A 22,523-nucleotide genomic window follows, 5' to 3' on the forward strand; every position below is an offset into this window, starting at 1 on the left:
GGAACTTCGACACAGGAAGCGGCCATGAGGCCCATCAAAGCCTGTGTCATTGTTACCTCCCTCTGGTTGTTTGTCCGTTCTCTATCCTTTTTAAATGCTTAGCATCGCGCAAGGAAGCAGCACATACCATTTCAGAAATCTTTAGTTTGACACCAGGACAGGGTTTGTACCACTGACCTCACAGATTCAGAGAGGATACTCGAACCATTATACCACCAAGCATGGCACAAGTTCTCTGGCCGACCCCACAAGAAACAGAGAATAATTGGGGTGGAAGTATTGGTAGTATTATTAGTTGTCGTAGTACCAGGTCAGTACCTGGTCAGTACTTGTATGAGAAACTGCCTGTGAACACCGGGTGTTGTCAGCTTCTTTTTTCTCCTGCACGGGAAGTCTTGTGATGTTCCCTTTCAAGGAACTTCGACACAGGAAGCGGCCATTCGGCCCATGAAAGCATGTGTCATTATCACCTCCCTCTGGTTGTTTGTCCGTTCTCTATCCTTTTTAAATGTTGAGCATCGCGCAAGGAAAAGGCACATACCATTTTAAAAATCTTTACTTTGACACCAGGACATGCTTTGAACCACTGACCTCACAGATTCAGAAAGGGTACTCTAACTGTTATATCACCAAGCATGGCACAAGTTTTCTGGCCGACCCCACAAAAAACTGAGAATAATTGGGGTGGAAGTAGTACTAGTCGTAGTGTCGAGATCAGGGTCTGCAATCAAGCAATGACTACACCAATCGTCGTAGAGAAGAGGTTTAATGCGCACCAAAAGTGTACACGAGAGTAGAAAGGCACAGAATACCTACAGTATACCAGCCCAGTCAAAACTCTGCCTGCAAGCAGTTTGGTTTACTTTATATATACTTTTCCTGCTCATCTGGTTTCATGATTTCCCCAACTTCCATCAGCTTTATATTTCCTTTCTAAGATATCGTTTTCTTTGAAAGTAACAACACCCCAGCAAATATTCTCTCCTGGCCTGACAAAGCATTTATCTTTTCACAAGCAAGAAGATCTGTTATTGATCAGGCAGATCTTTATCACAATATATATATTATCGTCTCATTCTACTACAAGATGTTCCCTTTTGAACTATACCAAAACAGTGCTGATTTATGACTGGGCTTCTCCGTGCCCAAGGCTCAAGGAATGTTGTTACAAGGGCCAACAAGAAAGCCAGATGTTCAGCTGCACAACAAAGAGACAGAGACAGAGACAGAGACAGAGACAGAGACAGAGACAGAGACAGAGACAGAGACAGAGAGAGAGAGAGAGAGAGAGAGAGAGAGAGAGAGAGAGAGAGAGAGAGAGAGAGAGAGAGAGAGAGAGAGATAGCCGACTTGCTTTGATTACCAACAGTCAAAAATGGTAGCTTACTGAGAGCATCTTAAATGCTTTGGCTTCCTCAATTAAATGCTACATTCAATTTTAAGAAAAGGTAATCCTATTAAAATGGCTGCTTTCATCTTGGGCGCTGTTCAACAGCTCCACATTTGCCCCTCTGTTACTTAGAAACATAGTGGAAAAGGAACACCACAATTATAATATTTTTTTAGAGATGGGATCTTGATGGAGCGGCAAGGTGGTAAAAGGGAATCTCGTCCAGAAGTGGCCCACTCTTACGAGTAGCTCCAAGTGGGTCATTACGTCACGAAAGCTCCGCCCGCACTTTCTTGCTTCATAGAAAAGCCCCCCCCTCCACCATCCCGACCGGCCCATCAATACCCCACCCCTCTATAGAACAGTGGATACATTTCAACAATTATAACTTGAATATAGGTCATGAGGAAGCAAAAATTACCTTTCAAAAACAACTTACACAAAAAGATACATATATTTTCAACTAACTATGGTTCTTTATGAACAAGAATATAATTTTTATAAACAAGTCAGAATTAGCAAACAAGAATATAATTTTTATACACAACAAGTAAGAATCTATATATAGTGTTCTTTATGAACCAACAAAAAGAATATCAGTAAACAAGAATATAATTTTTATAAACAACAAGTAAGAATCTATATATTGTGTTCTTTATGAACCAACAAAAAGAATATCAGTAAACAAGAATATAATTTTTATACACAACAAGTAAGAATCTATATATAGTGTTCTTTATGAACCAACAAAAAGAATATCAGTAAACAAGAATATAATTTTTATAAACAACAAGTAAGAATCTATATATTGTGTTCTTTATGAACCAACAAAAAGAATATCAGTAAACAAGAATATAAACTGCAAGCCAGAGTGAAAGAAAATTTTAAAGAAAAGTCCCAACATTTTCCAACAAGGCAATGTTCAGATAACATTTCTTTCCATCTTCGTCATCGGTGTGAGCAAGTCGAGACACTCATCCAATGTGAGTGTAAGCAGTGGGTCAACAGTCCCATTAAGTTCACAGTACTTTTCAGGGTCTATGGGTTGGGGAGGAAAACCAGAGTGAATTATCGGGGAGGGTAGAGACGGCGGAGGTGTTGGCAGCGGTTTGACCACAGCAACCACAGCAGGCTTCCCCAGGACCGTCTCCGGTTTTGTTGTTTTCTTTGCTGTAGAAGAACAATGTCTCACGCACTCCCTGATTAGATTTTTAATACAAGTGATGACAACAATCACTGCTATGAAGATCATGAGCCCTATAAACAACCAATGGATTATCCAGGCTCCCCAACTCCCCAATATTCCCTTCAACCAAGATCCCATTGACCATCCCTTGTTAAACTCATGATATTTTGCACCTTCAGCTTTAATTTTTTCAGCCAAATTATCAATTTCTTCTGAATTATCTGGAATGTATGTGCAGCATTCCACACCTATAACCGCACACGTCCCTCCTTTTTCTGCTAAAAGCATATCCAGAGCGATGCGGTTTTGCATCACGGTTGTCCGTATAGCTACCAGCTCGGCACTCGTTTTGTGAAATCCTTCGCTGGTGGTATTAGCAAGCTTTTCCAAAGATGTTGCCAAATTGATAATTTCCCTTGCACTTTTGCCTGCTCCATAAAAGGGGAATGCAATCATGAAAAACCTCTCAACTTCTGAAATGGCTCTTTTCGATCTAACCTGTGGTACAAAGGGTGATTGGTCAGTGATCCGAATCCTGGGTAGTATAAATCCCAAAAAACATGATCCCCTCCATCCCACTGGTAGCCATGAGTATGCCTTATACCCACACACAAAATATGTACCATTTAGGGGTGCCTGAGGTTCAAGGAGGTTATTTACTTCGATTTTTACAGGTATGGTTGTTCCATTAATTCGCCCTTTTATGGTCACCATTTCATCCCCATGTCTAGCATAATACTGGCATGTTGATTCTCCTAAATGGGGTCCCCCCCCCTTGTCCTCTAACTAGACAAATCAATCCAATTTGTTTGTGCATGAGCTGAAAATGTGGGGGGTACTTTTCTAATCCCTCCCCCTTCTTCAATCCATCATAATTCGTTACTTTTATTGCTCTTGCCGGGCCCTGTCCCACAGCCTTTTGCTTAATAGTTCTGTACTTAGGGTAATACCAATGCTCATAGTTCGTGCAATTATAACCCCCCTTCTCCCAATTACTTTTTATTTGTATTATTCTACCTTCCACTGATGCCTTCTCTACTTTAGTTAAAACGTCTATCTTGTCTACAGACTATGTACCCACACATGTTCTCCCCCTGGAGTGGAACTGCAAACAAGGGTAATCCGTGTTTTCCCATATACGCCTTCCTAATGCAATTGATCCCAATGTTTACCTTTTTTCTTCCCTGTGCACCCTGTCACAACCCATTCCTTGTTTCCCCTACCATTGACCTACCAAACATTCTGATCTCTATGACATTCCCAAAATGTCCTCACTATCTGTTATTGTCCATATTATCACGATTATACACATGCTAATCAAACACTGCCACATCTGTCATAAACCTCCAGTAACATTTCTTTCTCTTTTCGATTTCCTGTATCCTTTTGCAATGAGATGCGTGAATCCATGATTGGCTTACCTTTTCTTGACAGCTCCTTGGGTAACCAATAATACCTGAAAAAGTCCAGTCCACTGCATCTTTAGGAAGTTCCTCCATTCGAACACCCTGTTGTCAAACTCTTTCACAATATTTATTCGCATCACAAGAGTTAATATTCATTTATACATGTCCATATATTTTACAGACATTCTACCAATAATTATATGTACTGTTTGGCCGTGCCCTTAAATTGGTGACCAGGATCCCAGAGCCCTGAGCTCAAGTTTCATTTGCCACTAAACGAATCCCAGAGGGCTAACTCAGCCTGTCACTCCTTTAAGACTGGCAAAAAAAAAATGACCATCAGTACACTGGTAATAGGGACACCGCATCAGCAGCACAGTCATGCTCCAACCAGTGATGCACCCAACAGCCCAAAGGCAGCACACACCACAAACATTTGATAACACATAGCTGCTTCCAAAACTTTCGATTTTACAAATTTTCGATTTTCTCCCACCTCTGCAAGTTCTTGAGTGTACCATATTCTCAGCACCTCCTTCTACATCATCCCCCTTTTGCTCGTGCAGCTCATTTTTATGAGCCAAAGCGAGCAAAACCTTTTTGGGTAACCACTTTGTTGTGGGGGCTGGGTATCAGCAGCAAGCACGACCGCTAGAGGGAGCAGTAGAGTTAGTTCCACCGACCGCACCCTTCTTTCCCATTCATAAGTTGGTCGTCATCAGAGAGCGTACATAGTCCCACGGTCTACCATTATGACAATACAATGCACAGAGAGCCTTCCCAGGTACGGTGGCTGCTATGATATGAAAAAACGCGTTTTTAAAATACCAACCGATGCTGACGTCAGAAGACAACAAATTCAGATCTCAACGTAAACAAAGATGTGAATTCTGCCTGTCTGAACTGACCCATGGGTTCACACCACTACCTTCACCACAGATGCATGTGCTCACCTGCACCCACCATTTGCTCACCCACTGACCCAGATGATCCTGATGGTGCAATTATCCCAATCGCCCCTTGGCGTCCTGGTGTTGCAGACTCCTGTCTCCAGCATTGCCCTGAGGGCCAATCATGCCATCATGACCACTCGGGCCCGGAGGTCCGATAGGACCTGAACCACCAACAGTTCCACTGCCTCCCGCTTCTCCAGGCGGTCCAGACAACCCAGTGGCTCCCTGGGCACCATCATGAAGCCCATAAGAAGCACATAAGGGCAGAGTCATTAGAATATAAAATAAATGGAAATTTATACACAAGCACCCATACAGGTGCTGCTTAAGGACTGGCCCCCACCAGACACACACCCCCCCAAAAAAGGGACCCCGTTGGGTCGTTATTGATACTCCCCCCTCGGAGGGAAGGTGAGCTGGAGGTGAGAAGCTTCCTTGGACCTTCCTGCCTCGTGCAATCCTTGACAATCCGGCTCGATGGTACTCGAACCTGCAACTCGATACCGCTGCAAGCACCAGGTAGTTAGGTCGCGTTGATTGCCAAATAACTCCCCCACAGGCGCTCGGCACGTATACTCATCGGAAAGGCCAATGGTGGAAGGTAGCCAGGGAGGATGTCGTTGTTGTAGTTTTTTTTCTTCATATGTGCTCAATATATATTACTATCGATTTAACTATTCTTGACTAGCACACTTTGCGACATTAAATATCCTCTTATTTCCACAGTTCCCCTACATTGTGCCATCTGTACAGTATACACATATCAGGAATATTCTTTCACCCTCGGCTAGATTGCATACCGCAATTAGCACAGAATCACTTTCCAAGATGTTATTCTCAGTGTACACTACATACCCTGACAGTTATGTCCAGTATCGGACATCTTTCGATGACCACATTTTACTCCAGCAGTGAGTCAACCAACACTGCCTAATCAGATATCATCCATTCATCCATTTGGACCACACTTCTGCAAAGCATTTGGTGCTGCCCAAAATAAAATAAAATAAAGTATTTTCCTTTGTTCCCGGCTGAGTTGTGTATGTAATTATGCCCACAGCCACAGTTGCGATTTTAACTCATTCTTCATTCAAACATGTGATGGTAATTGTTTTTAAAATCTGCCAAATTCTCAATTATCCTTTACATGAGCCTAAAGTAAATCCCAACACACACTCCGCACCTCACTTGCACGATTTGCATTTCCTCTTTCAAACCGTCAGAGCACACTGTCTATTGTTTGTGGCTCTTGGCGACTCCTGACTCTCAGTATCCCTGGTTCCTGAGGTTGACTCAGCCTGTCATTCCACCCAGGTCGGTGAGATGATTTATTCCAATGTGTGTATCGGTGGAGGGACACTGCATCATTTGCACGAACACGTCCTTGTGACAATTGATACTAATCTGTCGCCACGTACCGCACACAACTGACGACTCGAGTCCCGACCCATGCCCATCCTGACAGCAGCTGTGCCCCTGCACGTTCGAGCAGCAGTTTTGTAGCTTAATGTTCAGGGTGCCTGCAATAACTTTCCAACTCTTCGCAAAAAGCATCGTGGGATCTTTGATGTCCACGAACCGATGTTAGCAGATCTCGCAGTGCATGTGAAACACCAGGGTGGCAGTTTAGAGCTGCGTTGAGATTTGAACCGAGGCTGCACAGCTCAAAGGGCAGCCATACCTCCAGACTCTTCGGAGGTGCAGGGGGCTGTAGGGGGTTGGCACATTGTGGAATTTACTCAGGGTCCAGCACACAATGGTCTTGTCCATTTGCACATGTGTACTTGCAAACTTACAAGGCCAGGATGAACTGCTTCGAAAATTTACACAGCACCCTCGGCACGGCCGATTTCATTGCGGCCCAGATGTTGACCACACTCGTGCTTCGTGCTCCATCTCGCACACCGGACAGCCCTCCCTCCTTCGAGGGCTCCACACACGGCTTACTTCGTACATTCAACCACAGATGCCAACCACAATTGATTGTAAAACCGAGCTCCTCACAATAATGATGCAACCAACCGTGTTGATAATTTTCCGTGCCTCACTCAGTTAAAAAAAATATTTCTTTTCCAAAGCCTCTCCTTATTCAGGCAAACTTCACACAGCTCGACTCTCCCAAGCAAAAATCGCGCACAGCCCGCACTTCACAGCACATTCAGCACGATAACCGCTTTTATGGTCAATTTTAATCCAAATAATTTATCCTGACAGATAGAGGCTCATATAAGGACAACAAACATGCTCCTCTGTCCGCTTTCATACAAAAAACTTGATCGCGCCAGGCAGAGGATTAATGCTCCGTGACAAGGTCCGCAATGGCCGCGTGATCAAAGACCACTAGTCATTTCCCCCAAAAACATTTCTGCAGCTTGCCTAATGTCTTTGTCCTGGTTCTTGGATGCCATTGTTTCATTCACCGACGAGTGAAGGCACAGCACACCTCTGGGCACAACATGTGCACTTCGACACAGATCATAGCATGATTCTAATTGATCACATTACCTTGGTCCATAATTTCCGTTACAGCTTTATTTTCCCACTTTCCCTGAATCATTTCTAGAGTATTCTTGGACTGGTCAGTGTTTTGCCTGGGGTGGTCTCGGGTTGGGTTGAGTGTCTTTCACACCTTTCCACGACCCCTCACACTCCCTTGCACACCTTCCACGTCCTCAATCTCCCACAGAAATACCTTGTCTCTTGGAGATTTCTCAGATTACCCTCCCAGGGTTTGTACCTTGCAATCTCCCCTTTAGACATTGTTCTCCAGGGATTTCTTAGATGAGCCTGTAAGCATCACCTGCAACCCCCCCTGCGAACACTTAACCCCCCGGGGTACCCTTCTTTTTGATGCGCACAAAGCTCCCTCTTTTCTCGTTCTTTTAAGATAAGTACAGATCACAAAGAGCAGCGAACCTGTATGTCCCGGTGCGAGAAAAAGAGACAGTTCTTACCTTATCTTTAAGCTGGCCGGCTGCTGTCCTCTTTTTGTCTCACCAAGCAAAAAGTTCCCCTCTTTTGCTCTGTTTTTACCCCTTGCCAACTACGCCAAAATGTCGAGATCGGGGTTATTCACAGCCGACTGAAATCAAGCAATGACTACACCAATCGTCGTAGAAAAGAGCTTTAATACGCACCAAAAGTGTACACGAGAGTAGAAAGGCACAGAATACCTACAGTATACCAGCCCAGTCAAACTCTGGCCCGCATGCAGTTTGGTTTACTTTATATATACTTTTCCTGCTCATCTGGTTTCCTGATTTCCCCAACTTCCATCAGCTTTATATTTCCTTTCTAAGATATCGTTTTCTTTGAAAGTAACAACACCCCAGCAAATATTCTCTCCTGGCCTGACAAAGCATTTATCTTTTCACAAGCAAGAAGATCTGTTATTGATCAGGCAGATCTTTATCACAAAATATATATATATATATATATATATATATATATATATATATATATATATATATATATATATATATATTATCGTCTCATTCTACTGCAAGATGTTCCCTTTTGAACTATACCAAAACAGTGCTGATTTATGATTGGGCTTCTCCGAGCCCAAGGCTCAAAGAATGTTGTTACAAGGGCCAACAAGAAAGCCAGATGGTTCAGCTGCACGACAAAGAGACAGAGAGAGACACAGAGAGAGAGACACAGAGAGAGAGACACAGAGAGAGAGACACAGAGAGAGAGGGAGAGAGAGAGGGAGAGAGATAGCCAACTTGCTTTGATTACCAACAGTCAAAAATGGTAGCTTACTGAGAGCATCTTAAATGCTTTGGCTTCCTCAATTAAATGCTACATTCAATTTTAAGAAAAGGTAATCCTATTAAAATGGCTGCTTTCATCTTGGGAGCTGTTCAACAGCTCCACACTTCCACCTGGTCGGTTTTAACCAGTGTTGAACAAGCCGAGTGTTCGTAAACACATAATTTTGGGGATGTCCATGATGTTGTTGTGCTTCGTAAACACAATGTTGTTGTGGTTTGTAAAAAGTTTGACGTCGAGGTTTTATCGAGAGAGTCACAGCCATGTTGATTGGGTTCCTTTCACCTGTATAGGAAATCGCACACACGTGCTCCTTGTCATCAGTCTCTCCCACAGGTATCATCTCTGAGCATCAGGAAGTGTTGTTGTCAGAACTTCTAAAATTGTCAATTTTCATCCCATTCGACTTGAAATTTGAACAGGATTCGTACGTCGGGTCATTGACATTCAACAAGCGTTTCTTGAGGTCAACATCGGCTAAAAGCTCAACGTTAACCAGATATAGTGGACATCGTCCGTATTTATCAAAAAAAATTATCGGTTTTCATCTCATTGACTTGGGATTTGAAGAGCACTTCCATATTTTGTCATTCAATTCAACCACCAATTTTGTTTAAGGTCAAATTTGATGGATTTTAAGTGTCGCGTGCTGTGTGCGACATCTTTCTTGTTGTCTGTCTCGTTTGTATGTACGTATGTATGGACGTAAAACTTTACCAGAGGATTCCGAAGGACAAAAGTGAGGCTGTCAATGTTTTCTGACTATATATGTCAAAGGTCGAGGTGACAGTGACGTCATTTGCATGATTTTCGTCACACCTGTCAGGCCTGACCACCTGACGCCTTCTTGTTTGTTGGTCTGGGCGATATCTCAGCGTTCCTTTGAGATCGCTTGTGAACAAGTGCTTTGGCAAAAATGATATTTATTATTATTTTTTATGATGAATCAATGAATTGATTAATTATTTCATTTTTATTTATTTATTACTTATTTATTTTCTTCCTCGTCTGGGGAATATCTCAGGCACCTTTTCAGCTCGGAAGCTTGATATTTGGACATGACGGTGATCAAGTGATTTGGCTATAAAAATGTGGGTTTTGATTTTTTTGATTAATCAATTAATTTATGAATTGCTTAATTTTTTTGGGATTAATTCATTAATTGATTTTCAAAAAGTTGCAGATTCGGATGAAGCAGTGGTGGTTTCGGTTTGCTATGAGCCAATCAATTAAGAATTTTTATTTATTTTAATTGTGAAGTTTTTACAATTATTATTTATTTTTTTAATTACGCAATTCATCAGTCAATTGTTGTGCACTGCTTCCTCCCAATTCCGTGTCCGTGTCCCACGTTGCTGCATCTCCGTGCCCCCCCCCCCGGCGATGTCTCCTACTGGAGGAGATGTTATTTATTTATTTGGCATGGGGGCGGTGTACTTTGAATGTAGCTCCACTTGATATCTTTTCAAATTTATTTTTGGGAACACCTCATTTTTTGGGGGGAGAGCTCATCTGACCCTGAACCGAACCCCGACCCGACTTTTCTCATAACTCCCCCCCCCACCAATACCTCTCCCCTTGTTAATGGGAAACCCCCTTTCGCGTGTGAGCTTCTCTCTTCACGTGTTGAAATACCTGGCAGTCTTGTCTTACTTTCCAGGTGACTCCAATAATTGATCCCATGGCTGTTGACCCTGAACTCCAATCCTCAAAACGTGTTCATTTCCCCCCACACTGTTCCTCAACTCTTTTCCAGACATTTATTTCAGGGCTTTTTTTAAACAAAATTATTTATTTCACAAAAGGTAAACGGAGTCAAGTGATGTTATGTGCATTTAAATAAATAACAATGTGAAAATACAAATTTAAATCAACTCAAGATCTGGATAAACGTCCTCCGTGATCATCTTGAACGTTCTTCAAAAATGGAATGATAAAAGTGATCAACAAGTAATATCAACTCTGGATGATCAATACGTTACACGTTGTGCGGTCGTGGGGAACATGGTGATTGGTGAAGCTTGGCACAAACATTACACGCAAAAAGACATCCAAAAAACGAGTGGACTCTCATGAGAACATCTAGACAGCTTTGGGAACAACCAACCAGTGCTCTGATAACAATACATCTTTAACTGCTCGGATTGACGATGTCACGGGCCACCTCCTCAATGCCGTTGGTCACTCTGCGAAACAACCGAGAACATCACGAATAAATAAGGTTTGAAGATCGGAGGAAGAGGGCGGATAGATCTTGAGGAACCACAACATGGAGGACATGGTGGCCGTGCGTTCCAGGTGTCGAAGGGAGCATGGGGACAGCAGGATGCCGTTATCACCACCAACAGAGCCGGCAAAACCACCGGCAGATGTGGATCGAAAGACTCTCACATGGTGGCAAGGAGTGACCGTGCCAGCGCTGGACCACCGTCTGACATCGGAGGCAACACCCTTGCATTTGGTGCTGTCAGGATCTGGACCGTGGTCTCCCAGCTGAGACCACATCACGTAGGATGGTAACACGGCGCAGCCTAAAATCGAGGTGGTTCAAAACCAATTAAATATCGGTCATCCACAATGGGTCCAAGGGCAGTGGGTTCAAACATGAACGAGGAAGCGCCATTCCCGCCACCACAGTCACCTCTGACACCAGCGCCACCACCACCCTCCGCAGCCATCAGAAACGGACTGCAAGCGCTAACGTCCGAATCCTTCCCTCTTGCGTAGAACGAGTCGGTGGAAGAACGGATGCTCAAAGAGCCACCACAGTCCCTCCGGAAGCTCATGGCGAACGCTGCGTCTGGTCTACGCGGTACCACCCACTCGTGGTGGTTAAGACCCACATCGGTTCCATTGGAGAGAAAGTCGTCCTGTCCCAGCTCGAGTTCAGCACCACCGGTGTGCAGTGCCACGTGGGCCCCGATCTCCTCGCGTGCGAGGTCTACGTTCTCGAGCATCCCGGTGACCCAGAACACGGGTTCGCCTCCTCGGAGCGGAGTCACGATGAAGGTGTTCGTCACCTTCTGGATGTGTTTGATGGTCGCGCCTTTGAATCCGACCACGAGGCCGACCATACAGGAGGGCACCCGCACGAGGATGGTCGTTTGCTCATAATCATCCAACTGTGGGGCAACACCTGCACGTAATGCATAAACCCTCGTCAAATACCTGGCGGTGTACAAGATCTCAAACTTGGCACGGGCCAGGTTATTGGGTCGCCCGGTCACCACGAACACCGGATCCTCTTCCAGTCCAGGGCTCTTGATGAAGGTGTTGGTTTTGAAACGCAGGGCTTTGATTTTGCAGCCTGGGGAGAGGTGGGATGGAGATATGTGGTGAGGGTTGGGTGTGAGGATGTGGTGGGATTGGTGTGAGGGTGGGGTGTGAGGGTGTGGTGGGATTGGTGTGAGGGTTGGATGTGAGGGTGTGTTGGGATTGGTGTGAGGGTGGGGTGTGTTGTGGGGTGAAGTTGAGGTGGGTGCGAGAGTGGAAGAGTGTCCAGTAGTTGGGTCCGTGTGAGAATGTAAGAATGTAGTGGGATGGGTGTGAGGGTGTGGTGGGATTGGTGTTAGGGTGTAAGATTGTGGTGGGATTGGTGTGAGGGTGTGGTGTGATTGGTGTGAGGGTGTAAGAGTGTGGTGGGATAGGTGTGAGGGTGTAAGAGTGTGGTGGGATAGGTGTGAGAGTGTAAGAGTGTGGTGGGATAGGTGTGAGAGTGTGGTGGGATAGGTGTAAGAGTGTGGTGGGATAGGTGTAAGAGTGTGGTGGGATAGGTGTAAGAGTGTGGTGGGATAGGTGTAAGAGTGTGGTGGGATAGGTGTAAGAGTGTGGTGGGATAGGTGTAAGAGTGTGGTGGGATAGGTGTAAGAGTGTGGTGGGATAGGTGTAAGAGTGTGGTGGGATAGGTGTAAGAGTGTGGTGGGATAGGTGTAAGAGTGTGGTGGGATAGGTGTAAGAGTGTGGTGGGATAGGTGTAAGAGTGTGGTGGGATAGGTGTAAGAGTGTGGTGGGATAGGTGTAAGAGTGTGGTGGGATAGGTGTGAGGGTGTGGTGGGATAGGTGTGAGGGTGTGGTGGGATAGGTGTGAGGGTGTAAGAGTGTGGTGGGATAGGTGTGAGGGTGTAAGAGTGTGGTGGGATAGGTGTGAGGGTGTAAGAGTGTGGTGGGATAGGTGTGAGGGTGTAAGAGTGTGGTGGGATACGTGTGAGGGTGGGTGTAAGAGTGTGGTAAGATAGGTGTGAGGGTGTAAAAGTGTGGTGGGATAGGTGTAAGAGTGTGGTGGGATAGGTGTAAGAGTGTGGTGGGATAGGTGTAAAAGTGTGGTGGGATAGGTGTAAGAGTGTGGTGGGATAGGTGTAAGAGTGTGGTGGGATAGGTGTGAGGGTGTAAGAGTGTGGTGGGATAGGTGTGAGGGTGTGGTGGGATAGGTGTGAGGGTGTAAGAGTGTGGTAAGATAGGTGTGAGGGTGTAAGAGTGTAGTAAGATAGGTGTGAGGGTGTAAGAGTGTGGTGGGATAGGTGTGAGGGTGTAAGAGTGTGGTGGGATACGTGTGAGGGTGTAAAAGTGTGGTGGGATAGGTGTAAGAGTGTGGTAAGATAGGTGTGAGGGTGTAAAAGTGTGGTGGGATAGGTGTAAGAGTGTGGTGGGATAGGTGTGAGGGTGTAAGAGTGTGGTGGGATAGGTGTAAGAGTGTGGTGGGATAGGTGTAAGAGTGTGGTGGGATAGGTGTAAGAGTGTGGTGGGATAGGTGTAAGAGTGTGGTGGGATAGGTGTGAGGGTGTAAGAGTGTGGTGGGATAGGTGTGAGGGTGTGGTGGGATAGGTGTGAGGGTGTAAGAGTGTGGTGGGATAGGTGTGAGGGTGTAAGAGTGTGGTGGGATAGGTGTGAGGGTGTAAGAGTGTGGTGGGATACGTGTGAGGGTGTAAGAGTGTGGTGGGATAGGTGTAAGAGTGTGGTAAGATAGGTGTGAGGGTGTAAAAGTGTGGTGGGATAGGTGTAAGAGTGTGGTGGGATAGGTGTAAGAGTGTGGTGGGATAGGTGTGAGGGTGTAAGAGTGTGGTGGGATAGGTGTGAGGGTGTAAGAGTGTGGTGGGATAGGTGTGAGGGTGTAAGAGTGTGGTGGGATAGGTGTGAGGGTGTAAGAGTGTGGTGGGATAGGTGTGAGGGTGTAAGAGTGTGGTGGGATACGTGTGAGGGTGTAAGAGTGTGGTGGGATACGTGTGAGGGTGTAAGAGTGTGGTGGGATACGTGTGAGGGTGTAAGAGTGTGGTAAGATAGGTGTGAGGGTGTGAGGATGGGAAGGATAAGAAACCAAAGTTTAGACCGTACAAAATGCTGCTGCCCAATTCCGCCGAAGGTACAAGACCCGTGGGGTCCCCTTCCCCATTCCCCCGACATGAGGTGCCAGACGGACCGATCCAACCTCACCATTGTGTCCGACGATCTCCGCGACGTGCAGGGAGCTCGGGACGGGCACACGTTCGGTCGTGTTTCCACCTCGCTCGCCCGAGCCAGGGTCTTCGCTCGGGAAGAGACCCCTTCCATCGAGACCCCCGGCGTACCTCGGGTCAGGGAAGCCCCGGCCGCTCGGAGCCGGATTTTCATTCAGGAAGGTCGAATCTCCACCATCCTCCATGTTTCGAGTTCGACACGTGACCTCTTATCCTCACAGCAGTTCAACCCTCACAGGTGAGGACGGTGAGGTACTGAGGTCACACGGACAACCCGAGGTGTCGGCGGCGGGTGATCAACACGTCACCAAATCACCTCCTCTCAACGAGGCTCAGACACAAACATGGAGGGACTTTCCTCCTCTCGGATCATTTCGTGCCTCTTGTTGTCCTTGTCCTTGTTTAATATTCCTGAGTGGATCGAGTTTCTAAAAGTAAAATAAGAACAAATGTCGAGATAATTAAAAGATAAAACCCTACAACAACAACAACACGCTCACCTTCTCCCGATTCTGCTTCTTCTTCTTAACTTCCTCCTCGTCTTCTTCCTCTTATTTTTTTTTTTTTAACACTTCCATGACCTAATCTGTTGAACTCTCTCATATATTAATATTAACAAAAAAAAAACATATATATATATATATATATATATATATATATATATATATATATACATACATACATACATACATATATACACCCAACAACAACACGCTCACCTTCTCCCGATTCTGCTTCTTCTTCTTCCTCTTAACCTCCTCCTCGTCTTCTTCCTCGATTTTTTTTTTCACTTCCATGACCTAATCTGTTGAACTCTCTCATACATTATTTTTAACAACAAAAACGATCTTATAATGCTTCATCTTCCTCTCTCACACATGTGGTTCTCTTTACTGTTTCACAATGCACTTCTCTTCTGCTATTTTAACAGACTGCTCTCATTTCGACCTCTCCTTCATTCCTTGCCTAAAAAATCCAACGATTCCAGCGCTTCTTCTCTCCATGCTCTGAATTCGCCTTCATTGCATCCATCAAGAATTGTGTTAAATCGCATCTCTGACCTAAAACTTTAAAAAACCACTGTTTGCCATGGATGTTCGCTTTCCATCAACCATTCTTTTTTTCCAAATTCAGTGCCAACTCACCCCCCTCACCCCTCACTCTCACTCTCAAAGCAACCATCCCACTCTTCTTCCTCCAAGCCTCCCTCTCACCTCTCTCAAAAATCCCCCCCTCACCTTTCATCCCCCTCACTCTTCCTTCTCAAAGTTGCCCCCCCTCTCATCCACCAACCTGCCTCCCTCCACTGCCCTCTCACCTCCATCTCTTCACTCCACCTCCTCAAATCCTCAACTGCCTTCTTCCTTGTCTCTTGTCCCCCCTCTCCCCCAGCACCACAGAGCCTTTTCTCCTCCTCATTCGGCCCCCTCCCCTCGCTGTTCTGCAATACCCCACACTCCTTCAGCAACCCTCCTTACCTGCCCCCCTCGTCCCTTGTCCTACCCTCCCCCTCCCCCTCCACCTCCTGCACCCAAAGCCTCCTCCCCTTCCTCTTCATTAAAAGTGTGGACCCCAAATATCCGGGGCCTTCACTCAAACCTGACATCTTTCCATACAGGTTGCCACTGACAAACCAGACATAATCTGCTTAACAGAAACTTTCCTCTCCCAAGACGTGTCTGACTCCCAAGTATCTCTCCCTGGCTACTCCCTCTTACGGTATGACAAACCTGACCCTCGTCCTGGTGGAGGTGTTGCTCTCTTCATCAAAGACTCTATTCCTCACTCTCCATGCACTGCTCTCACTCCCCCACACCCCCAGGAATACCTCTGGCTTCGGCTTCCCCTCCACTCCCACCTCATGTTTATATGTGTACTGTACCGTCCACCGAACAGTGATGACTCCATCTACACCTCACTATCCGAAAACATGGACCATCTTCTATCTTCTCATCCAAACTCTCTCTTCCTCTTATGTGGTGACTTCAGTTGTCATCACGCCAGTTGGCTAGGTGTGGGTACCTCTCTCACCTGCCATGGCACCTCAGCAAAAGCTTTCTGCGACTCATTGGGACTGACTCAATCGGTCAACTTCCCGACCCGGATCTCAACCAATGGTACTCCATCTCTTCTGGATCTGATTTTGACAAATTTCCCTGACAATATCTGCTGCTCTTCCTTCGCTCCAATTGGTTCTTCTGACCACGTCCTTGTCAAAGTGGACATCTCTCTGGCTATTATCAGAGAACCACCTCACCGCCGTCGAGTCTGGCATTTCACTCAAGCCGACTGGCAGGGTCTCCGAGCAGCCATCAAACTTACAGACTGGTCTCCTATCACTACTTTCTCAAACATCAACTCATCCTGGGAATTCTTTCAAAGAAACTTGCTCTCCCTCATGCACAGATTTATCCCCTCTCGTGTTCAGTTGTCTTACCCTTCCTCCCGCCCTTGGTTTACTGAAGCTTATGGCGAGGCAGTTGTCCTGAAACAACTTGCCTTTGCCTCATGGAAAGCAAACCCAACTGAGGGCAATCTCAGTTCTTTCCACAAAGCTCGGAACAAGTGTGTATCTACCCTCAGGAGAGCCAGAAAACAACATCTTTCTCATCTCAAGTCTGAACTCTCAAACCTCTCTCCCTCCTCAAAATCCTGGTGGCGTTTAATCAAATCTGTTTCTGGTGTATGTTCCCCCTCCATCCCCTCCCTTACCTCAAATGGCCGCACTGCTGATTCCACACGTGATAAAGCTGAATGTCTAAACTCGGTGTTTGCAGCTAAATATTGTGTCCAGAACCCATCACTTTCTCTACCCACTTTACCCAGTCGCACCCAACTGTCCCTGGACTCTGTATCCTTTTCTCCTGACAAGGTGGAGAGCTTGCTTTCAAACCTCGAGTCAGATTCTGCAACCGGTCCAGACGGTATCAGCCCACGTGTCCTCAAAGCCTGCTCTTCTGCTCTTGCTCACCCTCTCTCTGTTCTATTCACCCTCTCATTTGCCCAAGGTCATCTGCCATCTGCTTGGAAATCTGCTAAGATCACTGCCCTGCATAAAAAAGGTGCAAAAACAGATCCCTATAACTACAGACCAATCAGCCTTCTCCCAATCATCAGCAAGGTGATGGAATCCATCATCGCTTCAGACATGAAATCCTTCCTCTTCTCCAATGGCTTGATTTCCAATCATCAATTTGGTTTCAGACCAGGTCACTCTACCCTGGATATGCTGCTTCTGCTCTCCCAGCAATGGATGGAGGTCCTCAATGCCAGACAGGAAATCCGAGCCGTATCCCTGGACATATCACGTGCTTTTGACACAGTCTGGCACCCTGCCCTACTCACCAAACTCTCTTCCCATGGTATTCAAGGCCATCTCCACTCATGGCTCGCAGACTTCCTCTCCTGTCGCAGTCAACGTGTGGCCCTAAATGGAGTTCTTTCATCCCCTCTTCCTGTGCAGGCTGGAGTTCCTCAAGGTAGCGTTCTGGGCCCTGTTCTTTTTCTGGTTTTCATCAATGATCTCTCGGACTCTCTGGAAAATCCTCTATTTCTCTTTGCCGACGACTCCACCCTCTGCCGTACCATCTGTCATCCCTCAGACCGGCAAGCAGCAGCTTCTTCGCTCACTGCAGATCTGGATAAAATCACAAACTGGTCCAACACGTGGAACATGTCTTTCAATCCAGACAAATCTCACACTCTCACTATGTCTCTTCGAAAGGACCGTTTACAAACCCCCCCCCATCCACTTTCTCAACAATCCTCTGGAAGAAGTCTTTTCTTTCAAGCTTCTAGGTCTCACTATCTGCCATGACCTTTCCTGGGAAAGTCACATTTCCAACCTCGCCTCAAAAGCCAGTCGCCGACTGGGAATCCTCCGTCGTGCTAAGTCCTTCCTCGGCCCTCTTGAGCTCCTGACCACTTACAAAGCTTTTGTCAGTAGCCTGATGGAGTACTGCTCTCCCCTCTGGGCTGGTGCTCCTGCCTCCCACCTTTCTCGGCTTCACGCTGTCAAAACCAGGGCATTTAAGATCATCGGCATCTCCCGCAATGAAGCTGAGTCTTTGGGCCTCTCACTCAATCACCGCAGGTTGGTCGGTGGTCTTTCTGTCTTCTACCGACTCCTCTCCAGCCTTGCCCCCCCTGCTCTCTCTGCGATTTGTCCCCACCACATTTCCACAGGGCGCTCAAGGTCCGCCAACAACCCCCTTCTGGTAAAACTACCAAAATCACGAATCACTGCTCATCTTCACTCTTTCATTCCTCTTTTTTCCCGCCTTTGGAAAAAACTTCCTCACTCTATTCTTTCCCATTCTTCCCTCCAGGCTTTCAAAACAGCTGTTCACCACCACCTCTTATCTTCCCCCATATAAATCCTCGATCTTTTCTACCCCCGATAATCCACCCAAGCCCACTTCCTTCATTTCTCCTGCTTTCCTTCCTGAAAGTCCCTGAAATGTCCATCTTCTCTTCGCCATGTTCCCCGTCCCATCCCCATCCCTCTCCCTTCCACAGTTCACCTAATGTGTCTGTGTCCCCACTGTTTTGTCCCTTCCACTCCCGCCCCTCTTGTCTCATGCCTCCTTGCTGTGAGTTGTGTGTTAGCTCTCATACGAGCCTCGACCAAGGTATACAAAAAACAAACAAACAAAAAAAAAAAAAACACATTTTTGAAATATCGTGCCGTACATGGTTTTAGCCCCAACTCTCAATGCTTAGAAAAAATGAGTTAAAAATTAAATAATTCTCGAAAAAAGATCTGGATTTGGATCTTCACAAAAATCGAATCAGTTAGTCCTTGTCACACATCCAACATGTCCACCAAGTTTCGTCCGAATCCATCCATAATGTTTTGAGATGTTGTGCTCGATATCATTTTTGGCCAAATCTCTCAATGGTGAAGAATTAGTTAAATAATTCTCGTATCCGGATCCGGATTCGGATCTTCACCAAAATTAAACCTTGCTGTCCTTGGCCGGTCAACTACACACACACAAAATTTCAGAACGATTGCTTGAAAACTGTGACCAAAAATTATGTGACAAGCAAACGCTACGAACGTCAAACGCGACAGACCAACATACTTGGGTGGAAAAAATACAAAATTCGCTGAGTTATAACAACTTCGACTGACCAATAAACTTGAAAAATCTTCGTTATTTCATGTTTGACTTCCAAATGTTATTTCACAACTGATTCAACATGCCTCAAGTGTTGTTACGAGAATGGATGCTGCGGGTTGAGGTGTTAAGTAGTTGATTCGTTGAATCACAATTTAGATGTTTCGTGTAGTTATATTTGTAAAATCTCATTTTCGATCCGCCAACGTACACTCGTGTTCAGAACCTTTGTCTGCACTCCATCCTTTGTGTTTTTCAATTTAAAATGTGATTATTCCTCATTTATTTTGTTGATTCATACCACTATCCCCTTTCTCCTGACTGGCCTCACCACTCACGGCTCTCGAGCCAAATGGAGTTTGCGTTCTCTTGAAATCGGGCCAATCAACAGTGCACTCGAGCCACGTGACCAATGAGCATTCCTGATGACGTCAAGACAGGAAAGGTTTTGAACTGGGTTTTTGGGTGAGAGTCGGTCGTCGAACCGGGAATCCCGAGAGCGAGGTCCACATCAGAGCTGTTGAGCCGGGAATCTCGAGAGCGAGGTCTGCGTTCGGGCAGTTGAGGCAGGAATCCTGAGAGTGATGTCCGTGGCAGAGCAGTTGTGCCAAGACCTTGACAGGGTCAGAAGTGTGTGAAGGTTATGTCATTCTCTTTACAGAACTCCAAAGCGGGACTCCATACCGGAGCGTCGCTGGGGGTTATTTAGGCCACCCCAGCGAAAGGAGGAACCGGTCCCATGATCTTCGGGACACCAGTGGCAAGTTCTCCCAGACTGGCCGGAGATCCAGATCACAGCATAGTCTGCGTGGGGAAATAGCTGTCTGCTTTCCCCACAGTATCTCCGCAAAAGTGCACCACTTGGCTCGAGCACACCGAAACCACCCCGTTATCCCCCCACGAGGACACAACCCCCCCTCTTCCCCACATCGTCTCACCCTTTTCTCCTTCTGTGTGTCTGACGACCTCTCAATTGAGTCCGTGTCAATTACGGTGGAGTATAAGGTAGGTGAAAACAAAATCGTTGTCGGTGATACACGTGATTTATTTTCTGATGGAGATAGCTTCTTATTGTTCTTCTTCACATTCATATTTGTTGTGACCTCCTCCACCGAAGTTGGAAGCGGGTTACGTTGCACCGCTGTTTGTCTGTCTGTCTGTCTATGAGCAGGATAACTCAAAAAGTTATGCAAGGATTCGGACAAAACTTTTTGGACATGTTGGGTGTGTGACAACAACTCATTGGTTCAATTTTTGTGAAGATCCGATCCGGCCATTCAGTGGGACACAAAGCAGTTCTCACTTCGCAAGACGGGGAGAGTTCACTCCATCATCACGAGGTTCGAGTTTGGTTAGGATTGGCTGGGTGCGAGTTGCAGTATCTTACTTATTGGTATTATACAAGTGACCAGAGAATATTGATTCTTTCATGATTATAAATCATTGGCATGACAAATGATGACAAAGAAAACTTACAGGATCGCTGCTGTAAAGAGGTTGACAGACTCTTTCGAGTGTTGATAAATGTGCTGCGTTGTCTTTTGCCTCATTCGCAGCATCTGTGATCTTGCCGTCCATTTCTCTCCATTTCTGGGAAATATAAAGCACATATCCTGGTTTAAAAATCGATGAAATGACATCAATTAAAGAGTTAATAGCAGCGTAATCATCACTGCGCTGTTGCTGAGCAAACAACTCCATTCATCTCTCCCCTGAGACAAGATATCTGTGTAATTAATCAATTAACAAAGTCGTGGCTGCATATTGTCGTGTCCGGGTATTTTAACCTTTCCGGACGGATAGCTGAACGATTTCCCTTGGAAGCTTGCAGCCCAGATTCTCAGAGATGATGGCGTACGCAGGAGGGATAGGACGGCAAGGACGGAGCAGACGGAAGCAAAGCACAATGGGGTTTATGGTGAACCCATGACAAATAGACAGACCAAAGCAACTTCAATAAATATGGGCTTTAATGAAAATAAATCAAATATTTACAATGGCAATCACATGCTGGGAGAAATTATCCTTAAACCACACCAAATTAACACAGCACCACCCCCGTGTGGTGACGCGTCACACTTCAGCTCACAGTTTCCCTACCTAATTTACATCGAGATGTCTCCTACACGTCCACAGACCAAGCAACTCTATACATTCCTAACTTTCCTTTGAAATTCCTCCATCTAACCCACAAACATAACAATATGAACATTCTGGATATTAAAAGTGGCTGGATAATCTAGGCTCATCAGCATTGATGACATTTAAGATCAATATTGGTGAGAGTTTTTTTTTTTTTTTTTTTTTTTGTATACCTTGGTCGAGGCTCGTATGAGAGCTAACACACAACTCACAGCAAGGAGGCATGAGACAAGAGGGGCGGGAGTGGAAGGGACAAAACATTGGGGAACAGACACAGGTGAACTGTGGAAGGGAGAGGGATGGGGATGGGACGAGGAACATGGCGAGGGGAAGATGGACATTAAAGGGACTTTCAGGAAGGAAAGCAGGAGAATTGAAGGAAGTGGGCTTGGGTGGATTATCGGGGGTAGAAAAGATCGAGGATTTGGATGGGGGAAGATAAGAGGTGGTGGTGAACAGCTGTTTTGAAAGCCTGAAGGGAAGAATGGGAAAGAATAGAGTGAGGAAGTTTATTCCAAAGGCGGGAAAAAGAGGAATGAAAGAGTGAAGATGAGCAGTGATTCGTGATTTTGGTAGTTTTACCAGAAGGGGGTTGTTGGCGGACCTTGAGCGCCCTGTGGAAATGTGGTTGGGACAAATCGCAGAGAGAGCAGGGGGGCAAGGCTGGAGAGGAGTCGGTAGAAGACAGAAAGACCACCGACCAACCTGCGGTGATTGAGTGAGAGGCCCAAAGACTCAGCTTCATTGCGGGAAATGCCAATGATCTTAAAAGCCCTGGTTTCGACAGCGTGAAGTCGAGAAAGGTGGGAGGCAGGAGCACCAGCCCAGAGGGGAGAGCAGTACTCCATCAGGCTACGGACAAAAGCTTTGTAAGTGGTCAGGAGCTCAAGAGGGCCGAGGAAGGACTTTGCACGACGGAGGATTCCCAGTCGGCGACTGGCTTTTGAGGCAAGGTTGGAAATGTGACTTTCCCAGGAAAGGTCATGGCAGATAGTGAGACCCAGAAGCTTGAAAGAAAAGACTTCTTCCAGAGGATTGTTGAGAAAGTGGATGGGGGGTTTTCTAAACGGTCCTTTCGAAGAGACATAGTGAGAGTGTG

At 45.9% G+C, this 22,523-nt stretch overlaps 2 protein-coding genes and 1 long non-coding RNA gene across 6 annotated transcripts; all 3 read right to left on the reverse strand.

The window, feature by feature from the left end:
* Nucleotides 1–747: 747 nt before the first annotated feature.
* On the reverse strand, nucleotides 748–8,344 carry LOC147006978 (uncharacterized). Its single transcript, XR_015054497.1, has 2 exons — nucleotides 4,479–8,344; nucleotides 748–4,032 (listed from the first exon to the last, which is right to left on the reverse strand). It is a non-coding gene; the product is annotated as an uncharacterized LOC147006978 (long non-coding RNA).
* Nucleotides 8,345–10,440: 2,096 nt separating this feature from the next.
* On the reverse strand, nucleotides 10,441–21,496 carry LOC147006979 (RNA-binding E3 ubiquitin-protein ligase MEX3C-like). Of its 4 annotated transcripts, none has more exons than XM_085867692.1 (4): nucleotides 21,070–21,496; nucleotides 20,759–20,872; nucleotides 14,137–14,570; nucleotides 10,441–12,016 (listed from the first exon to the last, which is right to left on the reverse strand). In XM_085867692.1, exons 3-4 carry the CDS (start codon nucleotides 14,342–14,344, stop codon nucleotides 11,241–11,243), a joined length of 984 nt encoding a protein of 327 aa, XP_085723818.1. In that variant the 5' UTR covers nucleotides 14,345–14,570; nucleotides 20,759–20,872; nucleotides 21,070–21,496; the 3' UTR covers nucleotides 10,441–11,240. The 4 variants fall into 4 exon arrangements, with proteins under 4 accessions (XP_085723818.1, XP_085723817.1, XP_085723819.1 ...); XM_085867691.1 differs by having other exon boundaries at nucleotides 14,137–14,587; XM_085867693.1 differs by lacking the exons at nucleotides 20,759–20,872; nucleotides 21,070–21,496 and adding an exon at nucleotides 14,879–15,262.
* LOC147006980 (uncharacterized) lies at nucleotides 12,022–14,014 on the reverse strand (the record flags this gene model as incomplete). Its single annotated transcript, XM_085867695.1, has 3 exons — nucleotides 12,022–12,423; nucleotides 12,741–12,939; nucleotides 13,257–14,014. Coding segments are annotated over 3 exons (1,359 nt in total), but the record flags the coding sequence as incomplete, so codon positions are not given.
* Nucleotides 21,497–22,523: the final 1,027 nt, after the last annotated feature.

Source organism: Eptatretus burgeri, unplaced genomic scaffold, assembly GCF_056783735.1.
Source record: "Eptatretus burgeri isolate ZD-2024b unplaced genomic scaffold, Ebu_testis_v1 Ebu_testis_scaffold_930, whole genome shotgun sequence".
Lineage (NCBI taxonomy): Eukaryota > Metazoa > Chordata > Myxini > Myxiniformes > Myxinidae > Eptatretus > Eptatretus burgeri.